The sequence below is a fragment of the Cloeon dipterum genome, chromosome 2 (genome assembly GCF_949628265.1).
Source record: "Cloeon dipterum chromosome 2, ieCloDipt1.1, whole genome shotgun sequence".
Classification (NCBI taxonomy): domain Eukaryota; kingdom Metazoa; phylum Arthropoda; class Insecta; order Ephemeroptera; family Baetidae; genus Cloeon; species Cloeon dipterum.
This window is the reverse complement of record NC_088787.1, coordinates 540,251-557,479: the sequence shown is the minus strand read 5'-3', so window position 1 is coordinate 557,479 and position 17,229 is coordinate 540,251. Positions and strand designations below refer to the sequence as shown.

Below are 17,229 nucleotides of genomic sequence, written 5' to 3'. Positions count from 1 at the left end.
CTATTTTCCGATCGGTAATTTAAGTCGGTGCCTTGCTTTGTTTTAGGTCACTGGATTGGAAACTATTAGGCCGTTTACTTTTTCCTTGGACCAAAATGGAACTTTTTGGGTGATGGTATTTAATGATAGAAGAAAACCAATATTCAGGCTTTTGAAGGCTGAAGAATAGTGCCTTTGCAAGGTTGGATGGAAGGGTGGCGAAAACTGCGACCAGCCCTGCCGCCTGCCCGACTTCCATGCAAAGCTGCGAGACCTCGAAAAAATTAGTAGTGAATTTAGTTGGAAATTAAATGTTTTAAAAGGAAATTCGTTGCGAGTTTTACTTTTTATAAAAAGACTGGAACATATACTCATTTAAAATTTTGACCATCCTCAGGTTGCGCGACTTGCAGACTTTTTGTCTTGATTTAGACTGATTGCATTCAAGATCGCCTTTTTATATCAGACGACGCAGAGGAAAGATAGAGAAATTATTGAGCTCGTGAGACGGGCGATGAGTCCAAAGCAGCTATAAATGGCTTCTAATTTTTTAAATATATATTCAGCTTTCAATCATCTACTGTCCGATTTTAATTTGTCAGTTTAAAAAAAAAATATGCCAAGAAAATTGAGCGTTACAAGAGGACGAAAAGGTCACTCTGTCGCTTTGATATTATTGGCCTCTCTCCATGATACTTGGACAATAACACAACTCAACGGCGTATTTTTAGAACATTTATTCGTTCTCAAGGAATTTAAGAAGCATTTCGCAAAATGCAAAAAATTAAAAACTGCTGATGTTCGATTTGTTTGTGGAAAGTAAAACTCGAAAATAATAAACCCTTCAAAACATTTAATAACCAAAACTAAAATCTCTACTCGAGTCTACAATCGTTTTTGAGGTCGCAGAGCTTTGCTTGGAATCAGGGCAGGCAGGTGCGCACTCCCAGGGTTGGCTGCAGGTTGCGTGGACGCAGTTTTCGCCCTTCCATCCTACCTTGCAAAGGAACTCTGCTGGTGACCTTAGTAGGCAGTATCAATCTCGTGACACAAAGTTCCAGAGCATTCTAAGAAAAAACGAATCAATCGAATCATGTTCAAAAAATGATTTGTGATTCTTGGAATATTTTTAGAACAAAATGTGCCGCGCCAGGCAAGAAAACTTATTACATAATTATAATTATGACTTACCTGGCGAGTTCTTGAATGATTTTGCCCCGAGAGCAGCCTTGAAAAGTCTGTATCTTGGCTCTCTTTCCTCGTTGTACGCCATCACCCAAGGAGTGTCATTTTGGTCCATGGCAAGAGAAAATGGCCAAAAAGATTGCACTCCAGCGACCTGAAACACAGCGCAATTAATTTAATTAACGAGCTGAAATATGAGGAACAGCTAAGGGAATTGCAAAGGAATTCTTACTTGATGATAAACACGCTGCTTTTTGAATGGCTGGGCAGTGCTCCAAGATTGGAGGTAGTTTTCCCAGAAAAAGGCGGCATACAAGGTCCCGCGGTTGTCCACCAGCATTCTATACGGAGTAAACGTATTCCAGTGTCCGATGAGATTTGCTTTTCCGGTTCCGTTGCGGAGAGCGGAAACGGAAATGAAATGCATATCAAAGGAGAGGTAGTTGCCAAGGTAGAGCTGTTCAGAGGACAGGGCAACGGAAATAACCTTGATTCCTGGCGTGTCCACCATCCAAGATGTGTTACTTTCCAAACAAAACACGACAATGTGTTCTTTTGCCCAGCGCGAGATGTAGGCGAAGGTTCCGTCGGCAGTTTCGTCAATAACCAAGTCGTGCATCCAGCCGTGGAAGGAAAATTGATGAATCAGTTCGGCTTTGTTGTTGTTCAAGTTGAAAATCCAGAGTTTGGCATTGCATTTGTTGCAAGTGCTGCCACTGTCCAGAACCCACAGCCTTCCAACAGAGTCCACTTGCAGTCCATTTGCCATGTCCATCTTGTCGCATTTATTCCTCGATTTGATGGAATTTCCCATTTTGAAACTTCCATCGAGATGCGTTTCCCACGAAGGGAATGGAGTGAGCTGCGGAGGCTCAGAGGACGCGCTGCTCTTCGCTAATGAAACCAGAGTCGCCGCAATGGCTTCAGATTTATAGAGGCTGAGGAAGATCCTTTCTCCGTAGACGGCCATGTAACGAGGAGAAATGTTCTCTGCTTTGAAAGCCCCATCTTGCATGTTCAGCGGCCACTCCAAGTCCAATTTATCTGGCCACTCGAAGACCTGAGTGAAATTTGCGGCGGAGACCAGGGACGAAAGGCCGAGCAGGAAAATGCCGGCGAAGAACGGAGTCATTCTTCTGGCCTTTTTCAACTGTCGAAAATGACAAAGAAAAAATGCAATGATACGACATTTTAAAAGGGAAAACATGAAGAAAATGCGCATATTATTAACAGATGTCAATTAAAAAAAAAACCAGCAAATGCAATTTCAGTATTAAAGGAATTGATTACCAGCCTGTAGTGATGCTGCTGATTTAAACCGATCGCATTGACGATCGAGCGCCTTTTATATCAGACGCAACAAGTGCAGAGGAAAGGGCAAACGATTTCGCGTCAGCCTGAGATAATGGTTAATTGCAGCTGCCAAGCAGATATGCATGGACTCATTATGCACTTTGTGTGAATTAAAGTGCTGGGCAAAGGTTCGAATATTATTTATGCGTTTTGCGCTGTGGCCGAACGGCTAAATGGCAAAAAGGTCATGCGATCACGCGAGCGTCGTCTCTCTGAGAGAGTGAAGAATATTGATAAGAAGCCGCTCCATCCGCCATCAGATTTTTTAACTCCAATTAAAGACGCGATTCCTATCAATTTAATGAAATTTAAAATTAATTTTAGTCATCAGTATAATACGCATTAGCGAAAAGTCATTTCTGGTGGCCATTCTCACTATATTCTCGTGAGCTATAATTTTTTTTCGAATTAAATGGTCCGAAGTTGAGCAAAAAATCGTTGCAGCGGTTGACCTACAAAGACGTGGTGCTTAAAAAAAACCAAGACCCAAGTGCACGTTGCAGCTCTTCACGCGAGTGCTGTAAAAAAGTTAAAAATGTCACAAACCGCTTTTTATCGCCTTTAAAAATTAATAACTCGCCTCCTGTGGGTCGTGGAGTGAAAAAACCTTGGTTTTTAAGACTCATCGTCGTAAAATTTGGCGTATTTTAGAAACCTTTCCACCCCCACTCGCCTTAATGTCCACCAAATCCGCACAAAATATTTCATTTTATTCTGATTTTTCGTTAAATTAAAATTTTATCTCCAATTATACTGGGAAACGAAATGATTCTAACTCAAATTTAAATAGATTAAGTTGCAGAGAGCAACATGTTGGCTCCCAAATGCTAGACCATTGATGCCTAGAGACGGAATGAAAATGTCAAGCATAAATTCAATTCTTTGAGGCGAGAAAGGAGGAGCGTCAAGAAAAGCACGTGCGCACGGAAGGTGTACGCGTTTATTCAGCTCGTGAAAATATATAAATGCAGCTAACACACGCGCCTTTTCTTTCACTCTCGGCGAGACAAGTCTGCGTTGACCGCCAAACCGGTTTTCTTACGGCAATATCTGCGCGTCAGAGGCTCATTATTTAAAGTGTCTCGCCGTGCAGACCGGACACGAAAAACAGGAGTCGAACGGACTCTTCAATTCGCAATGCAACACGGTCAACCCCTTCATGTGCTACGTAATTTTTCTTTTATCATTCTGAGAAAATTTTTGACTTTTAAAAAATGGCAGGGATCGCCCGAAGCTCTAGAAAATAATGGACCATAAAGGATTATTTCATACACTTTAAGGAATTATTTGTTTTTATAAAATAAAATTTTGATTTCAGTTTTAAAAGTGTAAGATAGATTTTTATTTAAAAATTCAAATTTTTTTGGTTGTAAAAAATACAATTTAAATAAATAATGCTGCGTTTTCCAGGGTGTTAGACCAGAGACATAGTTGTAACTCATTTAACACGTTCTTGAGTGACTACAATCTTTCATTATCCCAAAATTGTCTCAAATATAAAAGTTACCCATCAAAAATAAAAAATGCTTTGAATTTTGCGACATTATTTTTGCTGTCTTGACCAATCCTAATTAATTAGCAGTTTTCTTAGAGGGATAAAATTATAGACCAAAAAAGAAAAGAAATTTGGTTCGTTTTTTAACTAAGTTTTTAATTATTATGTATACAAGTCAATCTGTCAAAACAAGTTTGTACAGTTACAAATCACATAATTTGGAAACTATATGTACAGCTTCGGACAAAAGAGAATAGACAATGCTGAAGTTTGCGTTTTAACGAAATATTGCGGTTTTCTATATTGACAAACAAGCCTATGCAAATATGGAATCAAACACGTCGAAAAACATTTTCTCCGCGATCAATCTACCTGGATTAACGTCTCTGATTGGAGGCCATTTAAAATTGAATAGAAATGCGAAAAATTAAAATATTGCACACTCTAGCATTAATTCATTGGTTTGTGAAACAGTTCTTATCAGTTAAATTCAAATAACTACATGGTTAAATATTTACATATTTCATAGGAATGATTTTAGCTCTGCACAAATAATATCTACAATATTTTTGATGGTTCAAAAACAAAACGTTTAGGAATTTGCTAAAACTAAAGATTTTCCGACGATAAGTAAAGCCTGGATACTTCTCCAGACGATTTCTTAAAATTAATATCGATTATTACATTGGTCAAAGTTGGAGTGAAGGCAATTGCATTTTTGAACACAGTGGTAATCGCCATTGTAAATTTTGACCTGGAGCGAGGGTTAATAATTTCATACACGTTCAGATGGAACGATGACAATCGGCACAAAATCTGCTTTCTGGCGATCAGATCTGCCACTTTCTCCAAATCACCAACTTCAAATCGTGACCCTTCCAGTGAAATCTTTTCCAGCCCTGGCGCCGAGAGAATCGTTGAGATATGGCCTGGTTTACCGCTAAAATATAAAAGGAAATCATAATCCAGAATTTAATTAGAATATTTGCAAACTAACCCCTTTGTAATCCAGACCAGCTCTCTCAGGTTGGAAAATTTCTGGATGGGCTCTTCACCATCTTCCACATTCACGCCATCAAAGCAGAGTTTTTCTAGCTTTGGGCATTTCTCGAAAATGGTTCCGAGCTTGATGGTGCAGAACGATTCGGAAAGCTCAAGGCTTGTCAGGCTGGCACCATACGCGTCTAGGAGTCTCTCCAGCACGTAGAGGGACGAAAAATACCTCACATGCAGAAACTCGATGCAGGGAAATTTCGTCAAAGCATCTAGGAGGGCTGGCTTTGGGTAGGCTTCTCCAGCCAGATTGACCTACAAACATTTAAATTAAGCAATAAGTGCTGGATAAATAATACACTAAAGATAGTAAATAAAAGGCAAAATTGAATTTAATTTACCTTCAGATGGGTCACGTTTGGAAAACGCAAATGAACATTTTCGTCCTGAGGTCTAGTGCTGAGGTGTGTCAGAGGTGACGACCCGAAAGGAATGTTTATATCCCCGGACATCTCCACTGTGAAGCAATGACCGTTCACCCGACTTTGGACGATTTCCAACTTTGGAAGGGTCTCCAAGCAATATTTGGAGAGTTTCGTGAGGAAGACTCCTGAGGTGAATTGAGTGAAAAGAAAGACTTTGAGGTTTCCAAAGCTTTCTCTGAACGTCACTCGATCTGCAGGCGCGTAGTCCAAATTGTGCTCTGTCAGGTAAACGTCCAAATGCTCCAAAGCGGGTAGCTTCTTGCAAAGCCTGAGAAGGTCGGAGAGATCTATTGCGCAGCACTTGATGCCCAGCTTCTTCAGGTGTCGCAACTTGCCAATTTCACGAAGAGCATCTTCCTGAAGGCAAGCGTAGAAGCTGATGCTTTCTCTCTCCGTCATCAGTCTTCTCTCGTTCAGAATCAGGCTCTCCAAATCCGGAGCGTTGTTGACGATCTTACGAACAACCTGACAACGAGAGAGCAAAAAATCAATATTAATATGTTCGTCCATGTTTAGTTAACGTCTAACGCTGCATACAGATGGAGGAACTGTTTTTTTAATTTAACGGAGTTTTAATCAAAAATTTTATCCAAAAAGGGCAAGATATTGCTAAACACCCATTTTAAAAAATAAAATAAAATTAGGTTTTTTGCCATTTTGATACGTTTAAATTATTCCACCGTTTACTTGGAACGATGGAATTGTGGAATTATTGGGTTTCCCATCTTAAGTGCCGGGTGCCGAGAAACATGAAAATATTGTACTTCAATTACCTGAGTCAGCATTTCTTTTTTAAATTCAACCGGACAGTAGGTGAGAAGTCCATCTAACTCGATGTCGGTCGTTTTCGGGGTCACCAACGCTTCAAACCCTTTTAACAAGATGTTAAACTGGTTCAAATCTCCTAGGGGATTGCTGCACTTGAGTTTGGTCAGGCGAGACAGCATTTGTGCGCGCAGAGGTTTCGCTGGGGATCGAAATAAAAGAAAATAAACAATACGGTTCATTTACAAAGATGAAAAATAACTCACGGAGGCTCTCGATCTGCATTTTGAAATCCGCGTCCTTGTTGATCAACATGATCAAATTTTGGAAAATTGAGTCAGCTGTGTGGTCAAAAAGGGACTTTTTCTGCCTCATCAGGCCCTTAAAACATGCGTCCGATAGCGAAGTCCTCATATTTCTTGCCATTGTGGAAGGGAGTCTGCGAAAAAATTAATCATAAATTAATATTTCGTATCACAGCTTTTTGGTGCGCAGAAAAAGCCCCAAGGGAAAGTATCACAGGCCATATATACTGATATATTGCATGCACATAATACTTTTCACTTATTCACCTGGTTGTGTATTGGTCTTTAAATTATTTCCCGATTTGTATTCAAATATTCTTAAAGAGTTTGTTGATTATTTATTTTCAAAAAAATAAAAAAAAGAGCTTAAAGTTATAGATGGCCAAGTTTTGGTCATGGCGTTTTCCTGAGGATATCTGCAGTTCCTGCTGCGGCTCCACGAAACCTTTTTGGATTTATTTTCTAATTATATTGAAATAATCGGTGGCTCACAAACTTTTGGTGGAAGAAAGATAAAAAAGCGGCAGAAAAAGAGTAGTGCTTTGCGCGGGTCGCGGGTTTGAGGGTTGAACCCGCAAACCCGCACCAAACCCGCGGGTGCGGGTCCAGATTTTGCAAATCCAATATGGCGGATTGCGGGTGCGGGTTGGCGTAGTGCGGTTTGGTGCGGGTGCGGGTTGCCCCGGCAAACCCGCAACTTTTATATAATTGAGCCACAATCTCTGAACAAATTGTTGTCCAGGGGTCGATGGATTTTGATGAATTTTTTTGCGTTAACTTTGCCCTAATTGACCGAAAAATCAGTTGAAAAAACCCCGACTTTCCAATTTTTGCGGGCGTTCAAAGATCAAAATCTGGGAATTTTGAGTACTTCATAACTTTGCTCAGGTTGGTCCTAGAACAAAAATTAAAAAACCCGCAAACTCGTCTTAACAAGACAAACAACTTTTATCTTGACCTCAAAGTGGTAGGTCAAAGGTCAAGGTCACAAAAATTAATTTTTAGATTTTAAACTTAAATTTGAAAATGAATATAATGAAATTTTTTTATGGTACGTATTTTTTGTAAATAGGACCACCACAATCCAAGATTCGGGTGCACAAAGTTTTTTTATCGAGACGGGTGCAATAAAATGCTTGATGAGCACCAAATCTCGAATTCTGCACTAAAAATCTCGTCGCAATTATAAAATAAAATATAAAATCGAATTATACCCCTTTAGTGCACTTAAGGATGTCGAGAGGAGTCTAACGGTATGTGGTTTTTGAAATTCGGATGATTATAAGTCGACATTTGGTCAATCATCGTTTTTACCTACCTCGACAAACAAGGGTTTTAAAATTTTTCATTTTTAATTTAAAAAAATGAGGATAAACGCCATTCCAAATTTTAACGTTTTTAGCTTAATTTTTGTGTTCTACAAATTGGGTTTAAAAAAAATTAAAAATTTTAATATATGCATTTTCAAATTTGAGTTTAAATTCCAAAAATTAATTTTTTTAACCTTGGCCTTTGACCTACCACCTTGAGATCAATATAAAAGTTGTTTGCCTCGATGAGACAAGTTTACGGGTTTTTTAATTTTTAAGGACCACCCTGAGCAAAGTCATAAAGTACTCAAAATTCCCAGATTTTGACCTTTGAACGCCCGCAAAACCCCCAAAAAATGGAAAGTAGGGGTTTTCTCAACTGTTTTGCGCGGGTCGCGGGTTTGAGGGTTGAACCCGCAAACCCGCACCAAACCCGCGGGTGCGGGTCCAGTTTTTGCAAATTCAATATGGCGGATTGCGGGTGCGGGTTGGCGTAGTGCGGTTTGGTGCGGGTGCGGGTTCAAATTTTGAAAAAAGATATGGGTGCGGTTTGGGTGCGGTACGAAATAAGCGGGTTCGGTGCGGGTTTGGGTTGAAAATTTGTACCCGCGCAAAGCACTAAAAAAGAGCAACAAATTTTGGCTGAGGCTGCTGACCCCTTGACTAGAAGGTCGTTTATTTTACTACGTAATGGTTGCGTGTTAAAAATCAGCCGCGCCACTTAATTAGTTTCATAAAATCAGCCTGAAGCAGTCGAAATTTCGGTCATCATGTAACGCCAGTCACATCGGCCACCTCAGAGGAAACAAAGCTTAGCTTTAATACAGCCAAAATAGGCCAACAGCCGTTCCATGTGTCAGGGACAAAAAAAGAATGCACAAATTCGTAATGATGATTTGTATTCTCTAAATATCTGTGTCATCGAGAGTTTGAATCACATTTCTCATACTGAATATCATTCCTAACACATTCGTCTCATTGAAAAACAACAAATTCCTTGAAAAGCGATAAAATCTCACCTGATATTCCAAAAATTCTGGCCCGATGCAAGTAAACAAGTATCAGCGTCAGTTGCTTGTTGTACCACAACACAGAGCAAGTTTACTCAGGAGCATTGGTCATTGAGACAAGGAGTTGCAGCGCAGCGGCACCATGTTGGAATCAGGTTGGGAGAGTGACACGCCTTAAATGCATGCTTTTCCCCTATGTGGCGTCACTTGGGGGAGTTGCTATCACAAATGCACAAGAAAAGTGCGGATCCTCTCCTGCGTTCGTCGTGCTAAGAGCTTTTTATGCGTTTAGAGGCGTACACGAAATCGGATGTTGCGCGGGAGAAGTTCAAACGTTGATTTCAGTGGAACGATAGAAAACAAGATAAAATGCAAAATTTATTTTGGCGCTCTCTCAAGATTATAAAAGGAAATATTATTTAACAGTCACGCATAAATTGTTTTTCAACGTCCGCCACGGCCGCCCCTACGCTCGCCACCCCCGGTGTGCTGGCCGCCTTTGGCGTGGCCTCCCAATGACCCAATCGCTCGCCGGCCCCGGTGGTCGCCGCGCGACTTTGCATTATCATATTTATCCCAAATAAATAACAATAAATGCGGTGTGGAACATTATAAGTCTAAGCTTTTTTGCAGCTCTCCACGCGAGCGCTGTAAAAGAGTTTGATATGTCACAAAACACTTTTTGTCGCCTTTAAAAATTAATAACTCGGCTCATATGGGTCGTGAAGTGAAAAGTTTGTAAGACTCGTCGCCGTAAAATTTGGCGTATTTTAGAAACCTTTTCCACCGCCACCCGTCTTACTGCTCACAAAAATCCTTTTTCTTCTGATTATTCGCTAAATTAAAATTTTATCTCCAATTATACTGGGAAACGAAATGATTCTTGCTCAAATTTAAATAGATTAAGTTGCAGAGAGCAACAGGTTGGCTCCCAAATGCTAGACCATTGATTGTATGCAACTGGCCTAGCGAGTAAGCAGCGCAGATTGCATAAAACCGGAATATGCTGAAAGCGATAAAGAGGAAATAAAAGCACGTAAATATTATTTTTTTCTCGCCGCAAAAAACTTGATTGCATGCTATTTAATTGTCACTTTTCAAACGGTTACTTTGGCTTAGAGACGGAATGAAAATGTCAAGCATAAATTTAATTCTTTGAGGCGAGAAAGGAGGAGCGTCAAGAATAGCACGTGCGCACGGAAGGTACGTTTATTCAGCTCGTGAAAAGAAATAAATGCAGCTGAGCACGCGCCTTTTCTTTCACTCTCGGCGAGACAAGTCTGTTGACCGCCAAACCGGTTTTCTTACGGCAATCTCTGCGCGTCAGAGGCTCATTATTTAAATTAACGTGAATGCCTTTTATTTTGCGGATCAGTGCGATCTCTCTGAAACAACCTTGAGGCAGGTCGAGTGTAGATTTGTTTATAAAAGACGACGAGTCAAACTGCGAAGAAAATAATGCGGCTGCTGTTGCCGAGCCAAATTGTATAAATTCAATGCTGCCGGCGGTTAGGAAAAATGAGTTAAAAAACATAAGCGGCTAGCATTCGTCAACTGACCAATTTTTATTTATAATTGCTGCAGAATTTGAAAATAAATTATGTAGCGTAAGAAAATCGTGCGTGACGAGAGGTCGAAATGGCGGCTATCACTTTGGTCTTGACCTGACTCTATCTCCGAAAGCGATAGGAAAACATTGCACCAAAAATATTTATAAATTTGGTAGATTAGCAAAAGAAACAATCTATTTTTTAAATATTTTGTTGTATTTTTTGACTAAACTCGGACGCCGACTCGCCACTTTCTGGCACTTATAAATTTTTGGAATTTGGGACGCCGGGAAGCTGCACATAGCCTACGGGACGTGCAGCGCAAAAAGGTTCAAAAATTAAAATAAATCCGCACATAACCTTGCTGCTGATGTCACGTGGATTTTATTTTATTTTTTAAAAATTTCTCCTACTTGAGTGAGTGAAATTCGCGCGTTTTACGCTGTGGCCGAACGAGAAAACGGCAAAGGTCACGATCACGCGAGCGTCGTCTCTCTGAGAGAGTGAAAACTATTGAAAAGAAGCCGCTCCATACGCGCTCAGATTTTTTTACTCAATAAACAAAAAACGCGATTTATATCAAATGAATTAAATTTAAAATTATTGAGTGATCATACCATATTCTCATGAGCTTTCAATATTTTTTCGAACTAAACAGTCTGAAATTGAGCAAAAAATCGTTGTGGTGGTTGACCTACAAAAACGTGGTGCTTAAAAAAGGATCTATGGATCCCAAGACCCAAGTGCACGTTGCAGCTCTTCACGCGAGTGCTGTAAAAAAGTTAAAAATGTCACAAACCGCTATTTCTCGCCTTTAAAAATTAAAAACTCGCCTCCTGTGGGTCGTGGAGTGAAAAACCAAAGTTTGCAAGACTCTTCGCCGTAAAATTTGGCGTATTTTAGAAACCTTTTCCACCGCCACCCGTCTTACTGCTCACAAAAATCCTTTTTCTTCTGATTATTCGCTAAATTAAAATTTTATCTCAAATCATATTGGGAAACGAGAATTGATTCAAGCTCAAATTTAAATAGATTAAGTTGCAGAGAGCAACGGGTTGACTCCCAAATGCTAGACCATTGGTTGTATGCAACTGGCCTAGCGAGTAAGCAGCGCAGATTGCATAAAACCGGAATGCTGAGAGCGATAAAGAGGAAATAAAAGCACGTAAATATTATTTTTTTCTCGCCGGCAAAAAACTTGATTGCATGCTATTTAATTGTCACTTTTCAAACGGTTACTTTGCCTTAGAGACGGAATGAAAATGTCAAGCATAAATTCAATTCTTTGAGGCGAGAAAGGAGGAGCGTCAAGAATAGCACGTGCGCACGGAAGGTACGTTTATTCAGCTCGTGAAAAGAAATAAATGCAACTAACACACGCACCTGTTCACTCACACTCGGCGAGACAAGTCTGTTGACCGCCAAACCGGTTTTTTACGGCAATCTCTGCGCGTCAGAGGCTCATTATTTAAATTTATGTGAATGCCTTTTATTTTGCGGATCAGTGCGATCTCTCTGGAACAACCTTGAGGCAGGTCGAGTGTAGATTTGTTTATAAAAGACGACGAGTCAAACTGCGAAGAAAATAATGCGGCTGCTGTTGCCGAGCCAAATTGTATAAATTCAATGCTGCCGGCGGTTAGGAAAAATGAGTTAAAAAACATAAGCGGCTAGCATTCGTCAACTGACCAATTTTTATTTATAATTGCTGCAGAATTTGAAAATAAATTATGTAGCGTAAGAAAATCGTGCGTCACGAGAGGTCGAAATGGCGGCTATCACTTTGGTCTTGACCTGACTCTATCTCCGAAAGCGATAGGAAAACATTGCACCAAAAATATTTATAAATTTGGTGGATTAGCAAAAGAAACAATCTATTTTTTTAAATATTTTGTTGTATTTTTTGACTAAACTCGGACGCCGACTCGCCACTTTCTGGCACTTATAAATTTTTGGAATTTGGGACGCCGGGAAGCTGCACATAGCCTACGGGACGTGCAGCGCAAAAAGGTTCAAAAATTAAAATAAATCCGCACATAACCTTTTGCTGCTGGTGTCACGTGGATTTTATTTTATTTTTTAAAAATTTATCCTACTTGAGTGAGTGAAATTCGCGCGTTTTGCGCTGTGGCCGAACGAGAAAACGGCAAAGGTCACGATCACGCGAGCGTCGTCTCTCTGAGAGAGTGAAAACTATTGAAAAGAAGCCGCTCCATCCGCGCTCAGATTTTTTTACTCAATAAACAAAAAACGCGATTTATATCAAATGAATTAAATTTAAAATTATTGAGTGATCATACCATATTCTCATGAGCTTTCAATATTTTTTCGAACTAAACAGTCTGAAATTGAGCAAAAAATCGTTGTGGTGGTTGACCTACAAAAACGTGGTGCTTAAAAAAGGATCTATGGATCCCAAGACCCAAGTGCACGTTGCAGCTCTTCACGCGAGTGCTGTAAAAAAGTTAAAAATGTCACAAACCGCTATTTCTCGCCTTTAAAAATTAATAACTCGCCTCCTGTGGGTCGTGGAGTGAAAAACCAAAGTTTGCAAGACTCTTCGCCGTAAAATTTAGCGTATTTTAGAAACCTTTTCCACCGCCACCCGTCTTACTGCCCACAAAAATCCTTTTTCTTCTGATTATTCGCTAAATTAAAATTTTATCTCAAATTATTCTGGGAAACGAATTGATTCAAGTTCAAATTCATATGGATTAAGTTGCAGAGAGCAACAGGTCTGTTCCCAAATGCCAGAACACTTTGTATGCAACTGGCCTAACGAGTAAGCAGCGCAGATTGCATAAAACCGGATTTTGCTCAGCGATAACACGGCACGAAAACGAGGAAACAAAAGCACGTTAATATAATTTTTTTTCTCGCCGCAAAAAACTTGATTGCAAGCTATTTAATTGTCACTTTTCAAATTGGTTCTTTGGCTTAGAGATGGAATAAAAATCACAAGCATAAATTAACTCTCGAGAGTTGGACAGAAATAGAAAAAGTGCGGTTCTTTGGGGACTGGTTCTTGTCCGAAACCCAAAATGAGTGACGCATTAATTTTAATTCTTTGAGGCGAGAGAAAAGAAGCGTCAAATAGCGCGTGCGAACGGAAGATAACGTTTATTCAGCTCGTAAAAAGCGTATAAAGAAATAAATGCAGCTGAGCACGCGCCTTTTCTTTCACTCTCGGCGAGACAAGTCTGTTGACCGCCAAACCGGTTTTCTTACGGCAATCTCTGCGAGTCCGAAGCCAATTATTTAAATTTATGCCTTTATTTTGGCGGATTAGCTCGTTCTTATTACATAAACAACCTACTTGAGGCAGGTCGAGCGTAGATTTGATTGTTAACAAAACCACTTTTCAACAATTAACTGCTAAAAGAGTTGATTGACCGGAAAATTCGCGATAAAAATTAAAACTTCTGATTTTCAGGACGTCGGTGAAAAGTAAAACTCGCAGATAATTTCCCAGGAAACATTTAATATCCAACTAAAATCTCTTCCCCAGCCTAAATCACTTTGCATGGAATTTGGGAAGGCAGGTGCACTCTCAGGGTTGCTCGCAGGTGCCGTGGACGCAGCCAGGGTGTATCGCTGTTTTCGCCCTTCCATCCAACCTTGCAAAGGACACTCCCGACCTTAGGCGGTTCCAATCTCGAGACACGAACTGGAGCATTCTATTTAGGTACAGTACATATATAAATGAATTAAAAGAATAAACGAAACACAATATAAAATAGCGCAAATTTGAGGACGTTTGCGGCCGACAGCAACAATCGGACCTTAAAGACGCAGAATTTCAAAGTGAGAGTCTTGAAAAAATAAAGTTTTCCACTCTTCAGCCAATAGCAACAGGGTTGTTATTTTTTTTTAATTGAGAAACGCGATTTCTGATATTTCAAACATTTGTTTTCGAGGCCCAAGGGAGACCCTATGGAACCGAGTTTAAGTAACCATAATCTTACCCCTTACTAAGAAACGTCCGCCCATTTGTAGCTTTCCAGAATTAGTCAATTTTTCTAATTTTTTTTACAGCTGAATTTTCAAAAAGTCAAAATTTTTATTCCGGTCGCCATTTATCGCGATTGAAGAATAAATATTAACGCAAAATTTGTCTGGGAACATTTCGATACCAAATTAGAGCCGATTTGATCAAAATCCGAGGAGTAAGAATTTTAACTTTGAAAAACATTTTTTGGCACTTTCTTCGTAATAAAATTGATAATCCAAAAATCGCCATTTTTTCCGAACGGAGCAAACTTAACGAGTTTTACCGACACAGACATACGCACAAGACCACCGCTAGTCTTGATACAAATTTACAGATATTTCGAGCCAACAGAAAAATTAAAATTTAATTTTTATTCATTTTTTTCTCTGCAATGTGTGAACTCGAAAATAGCTTTTAATTTTATTTAAATTCGTCCGCTCATCGAATCTTCAACCACGAGCCCTCATCAGACAGGTATTCGATTTAACTTTTACTTAAGACACCTTAACGACCTTTTTCAGGGTTCTCTGACCTGAAATCCGCTCACAAGCCAGTCCTTAATACTTTTTCTGGAGTTTCGAGCGTATTGTATACGATACTCAACCAAAATTTTGACCATCTTCAGGTTGTATGACCTGAGGACTTTTTTGCCGCCACCCATGCATATATGGTCAATTTCAACGCCTTGACGGACTTGAGAGACGAAGAAGGAAACTTACCTGGTGAATCCTTGAAGGTATACGATTTCGCGCCGAGCGCAGCCTTCAAAAGCCTGTATTTTGGCTTTCTATTTTTATCAAAGACCGTCATCCAAAGGGTGCCGTTTTGGTCCAGGGCAAAAGTAAAGGGCCAAACAAATTTCAATCCAGCGACCTACAACCAAGCAAGACAACAGTCTAAATGATCTCAAATGTTATTTTAAATTGAAACCGCATACTTGATAAAAACGTTCCTCCTGAAATGGCTGCGAAGTGTTCCAAGAGGAAGTGAAATTCTCGTATAAAAAGGCGGCGTACAAGGTCCCGCGGTTGTCCATCAGCATCCTATACGCACTAATTTCGGTCCAGTTTCCGATGAGTCTTGGATTTGCAGTTTGAGTTCCTTTGCGGAGGGTGGCAATGGGAATTGAATACAGTTCATTGGATCGGTGGTTGCTGAGGTAGAGCCGTCTCGGTTCCAGATCCTTGGCGATGGAAAAAACGTTGATTCCTGGCGTGTCCACGATCCAAGACTCATTTCTCTCCAAACTAAACACGAGAATGTGCTTTTCAATCCACCGCGTGATGTAGGCAAAGGTTTCGTTGGCCGTTTCGTCGATCACCAAGTCGTGAATGGTGTCGTGAATTGGAAATTGATGAATGAGTTCGGTTTTGTTGTCGTTTACGTCGAAAATCCATAATTTGGCACCGCAACGGAATTTGCGCTCTTCGAGCACCCACAGCCTGCCGACGGAGTCCACTTGCAGCCCAACTGGCCGCTCGATCTTGCTGCAGTTTCCAGATTCCTGCAAATAGATGAGGAATCGAGTTACTGAAAATCCAGAAAAGCGATTCAAATAGATAAAATTATAGGGGTCAGGATTCACGCGCCGCGCAGATATGGCGTCTGGTAGAGGACGGCGGGAAAATCATGAAAAATAGCTTCAGCACAATGAACATTTGACATTTTTGTTGCTATTTTTTTTAGTAACAGCTGATTAGCCTGGAAATTGGCGAATTGACTGTTAGGTGGCACATCAGGCTAATGGCAATATAAAAAAAACGCGGGAATAAAATTATTAGGTCGGCACGCCTCTTTTTCGACGCTCCTGATTGGCCTCCATTATTTCAACGCCATATTGACTTCTGGCCGGCGTGAACCATCAAAGATTGCACCCCGGTGGGAATTAAGACTGCGCAGAAGGTTTATATTTTGTTTACGCATGCGCATTGATGAGTTTCAGCCTCCCTGTGAGATTTCGAAGCGATTTCAACATACTGCGCATGTTTAAGATACACACAAGTTTACTGCGCAGCTTCTAAATGGGTGAATATTCGAACAAATACAAATTTTGACGCCAGCGGGAACCAACACATATCGCAACACGGACCCTGGGGCGATGCATACAACATGGTGCATTTTTTGCAACTTACGTTAAGATACATGTCCCACGAGGGGAAAGGGGTGAGCTTCGGGGGTGCGGAGGACGCACTGCTCGTCGGCATAGTCACCAGAGTCACCGGAACGCCATCAAATTTCTCGAGGCTGAGGAAGATCCTTTCTCCGTAGACAGCCATGTAACCAGGATAAAATTCCTCTGGCTTGAAAGTTCCATCTTGCAAGGCCTGTGCCCTTTTCGGATCTGACGGCCACTCGTAGTCCAATTCATTGCACTCAAAGACCTGAGTGAAGTTGGCGGCAATGGCCAGCGATGAAAGACCGAGCAAGGAAGCGGCGACGAAATACGAAGTCATCCTTCCAGCCTTTTTAACTGTCAACAAAATAAACTAAATAATAAAAAAATACAGTCAAAAGATGTGAAATGTAGAACCAAGCGCAACCATAATTTAAATTGGTAAAAAGAAAAGAGGACGAATGACTGTAGCCAACGTGGCAAGAAATTGGATATCTTCCAATCGACATAAGGCTGCTCAAAAGTATATCTATAAAAAAGGATATTTGCTGGAAACTAACGAAATTTGAATGAGAGAAGGAATTTCTTACCAGTATTGATGATTCGCTGCTGTTTTCGACTGATCTCATTATTGAAGAGCGCCTTTTTATATCAAACAACGCAGAGGAAAGGTCGACGAGTCAAACTGCGAAGAA

At 40.3% G+C, this 17,229-nt stretch overlaps 3 protein-coding genes across 3 annotated transcripts; all 3 read right to left on the bottom strand.

Moving 5' to 3' along the window:
- Window positions 1-817: 817 nt before the first annotated feature.
- Window positions 818-2,601, bottom strand: LOC135936864 (uncharacterized). The gene is made up of 4 exons (XM_065479852.1): window positions 2,455-2,601; window positions 1,397-2,314; window positions 1,171-1,318; window positions 818-1,046 (listed from the first exon to the last, which is right to left on the bottom strand). Exons 2-4 carry the CDS (start codon window positions 2,294-2,296, stop codon window positions 1,003-1,005), a joined length of 1,092 nt encoding a protein of 363 aa, XP_065335924.1. The 5' UTR covers window positions 2,297-2,314; window positions 2,455-2,601; the 3' UTR covers window positions 818-1,002.
- Window positions 2,602-4,946: 2,345 nt separating this feature from the next.
- LOC135935815 (uncharacterized) lies at window positions 4,947-6,681 on the bottom strand. Its single transcript, XM_065478377.1, has 5 exons — window positions 6,522-6,681; window positions 6,264-6,457; window positions 5,407-5,955; window positions 5,027-5,320; window positions 4,947-4,952 (listed from the first exon to the last, which is right to left on the bottom strand). The coding sequence occupies exons 1-5, from the start codon at window positions 6,679-6,681 to the stop codon at window positions 4,947-4,949; spliced, it is 1,203 nt and encodes a 400-aa protein (XP_065334449.1).
- Window positions 6,682-13,897: 7,216 nt separating this feature from the next.
- LOC135935813 (protein yellow-like) lies at window positions 13,898-16,874 on the bottom strand. Its single transcript, XM_065478374.1, has 4 exons — window positions 16,554-16,874; window positions 15,359-15,925; window positions 15,141-15,294; window positions 13,898-14,107 (listed from the first exon to the last, which is right to left on the bottom strand). Exons 1-4 carry the CDS (start codon window positions 16,872-16,874, stop codon window positions 14,070-14,072), a joined length of 1,080 nt encoding a protein of 359 aa, XP_065334446.1. The 3' UTR covers window positions 13,898-14,069.
- Window positions 16,875-17,229: the final 355 nt, after the last annotated feature.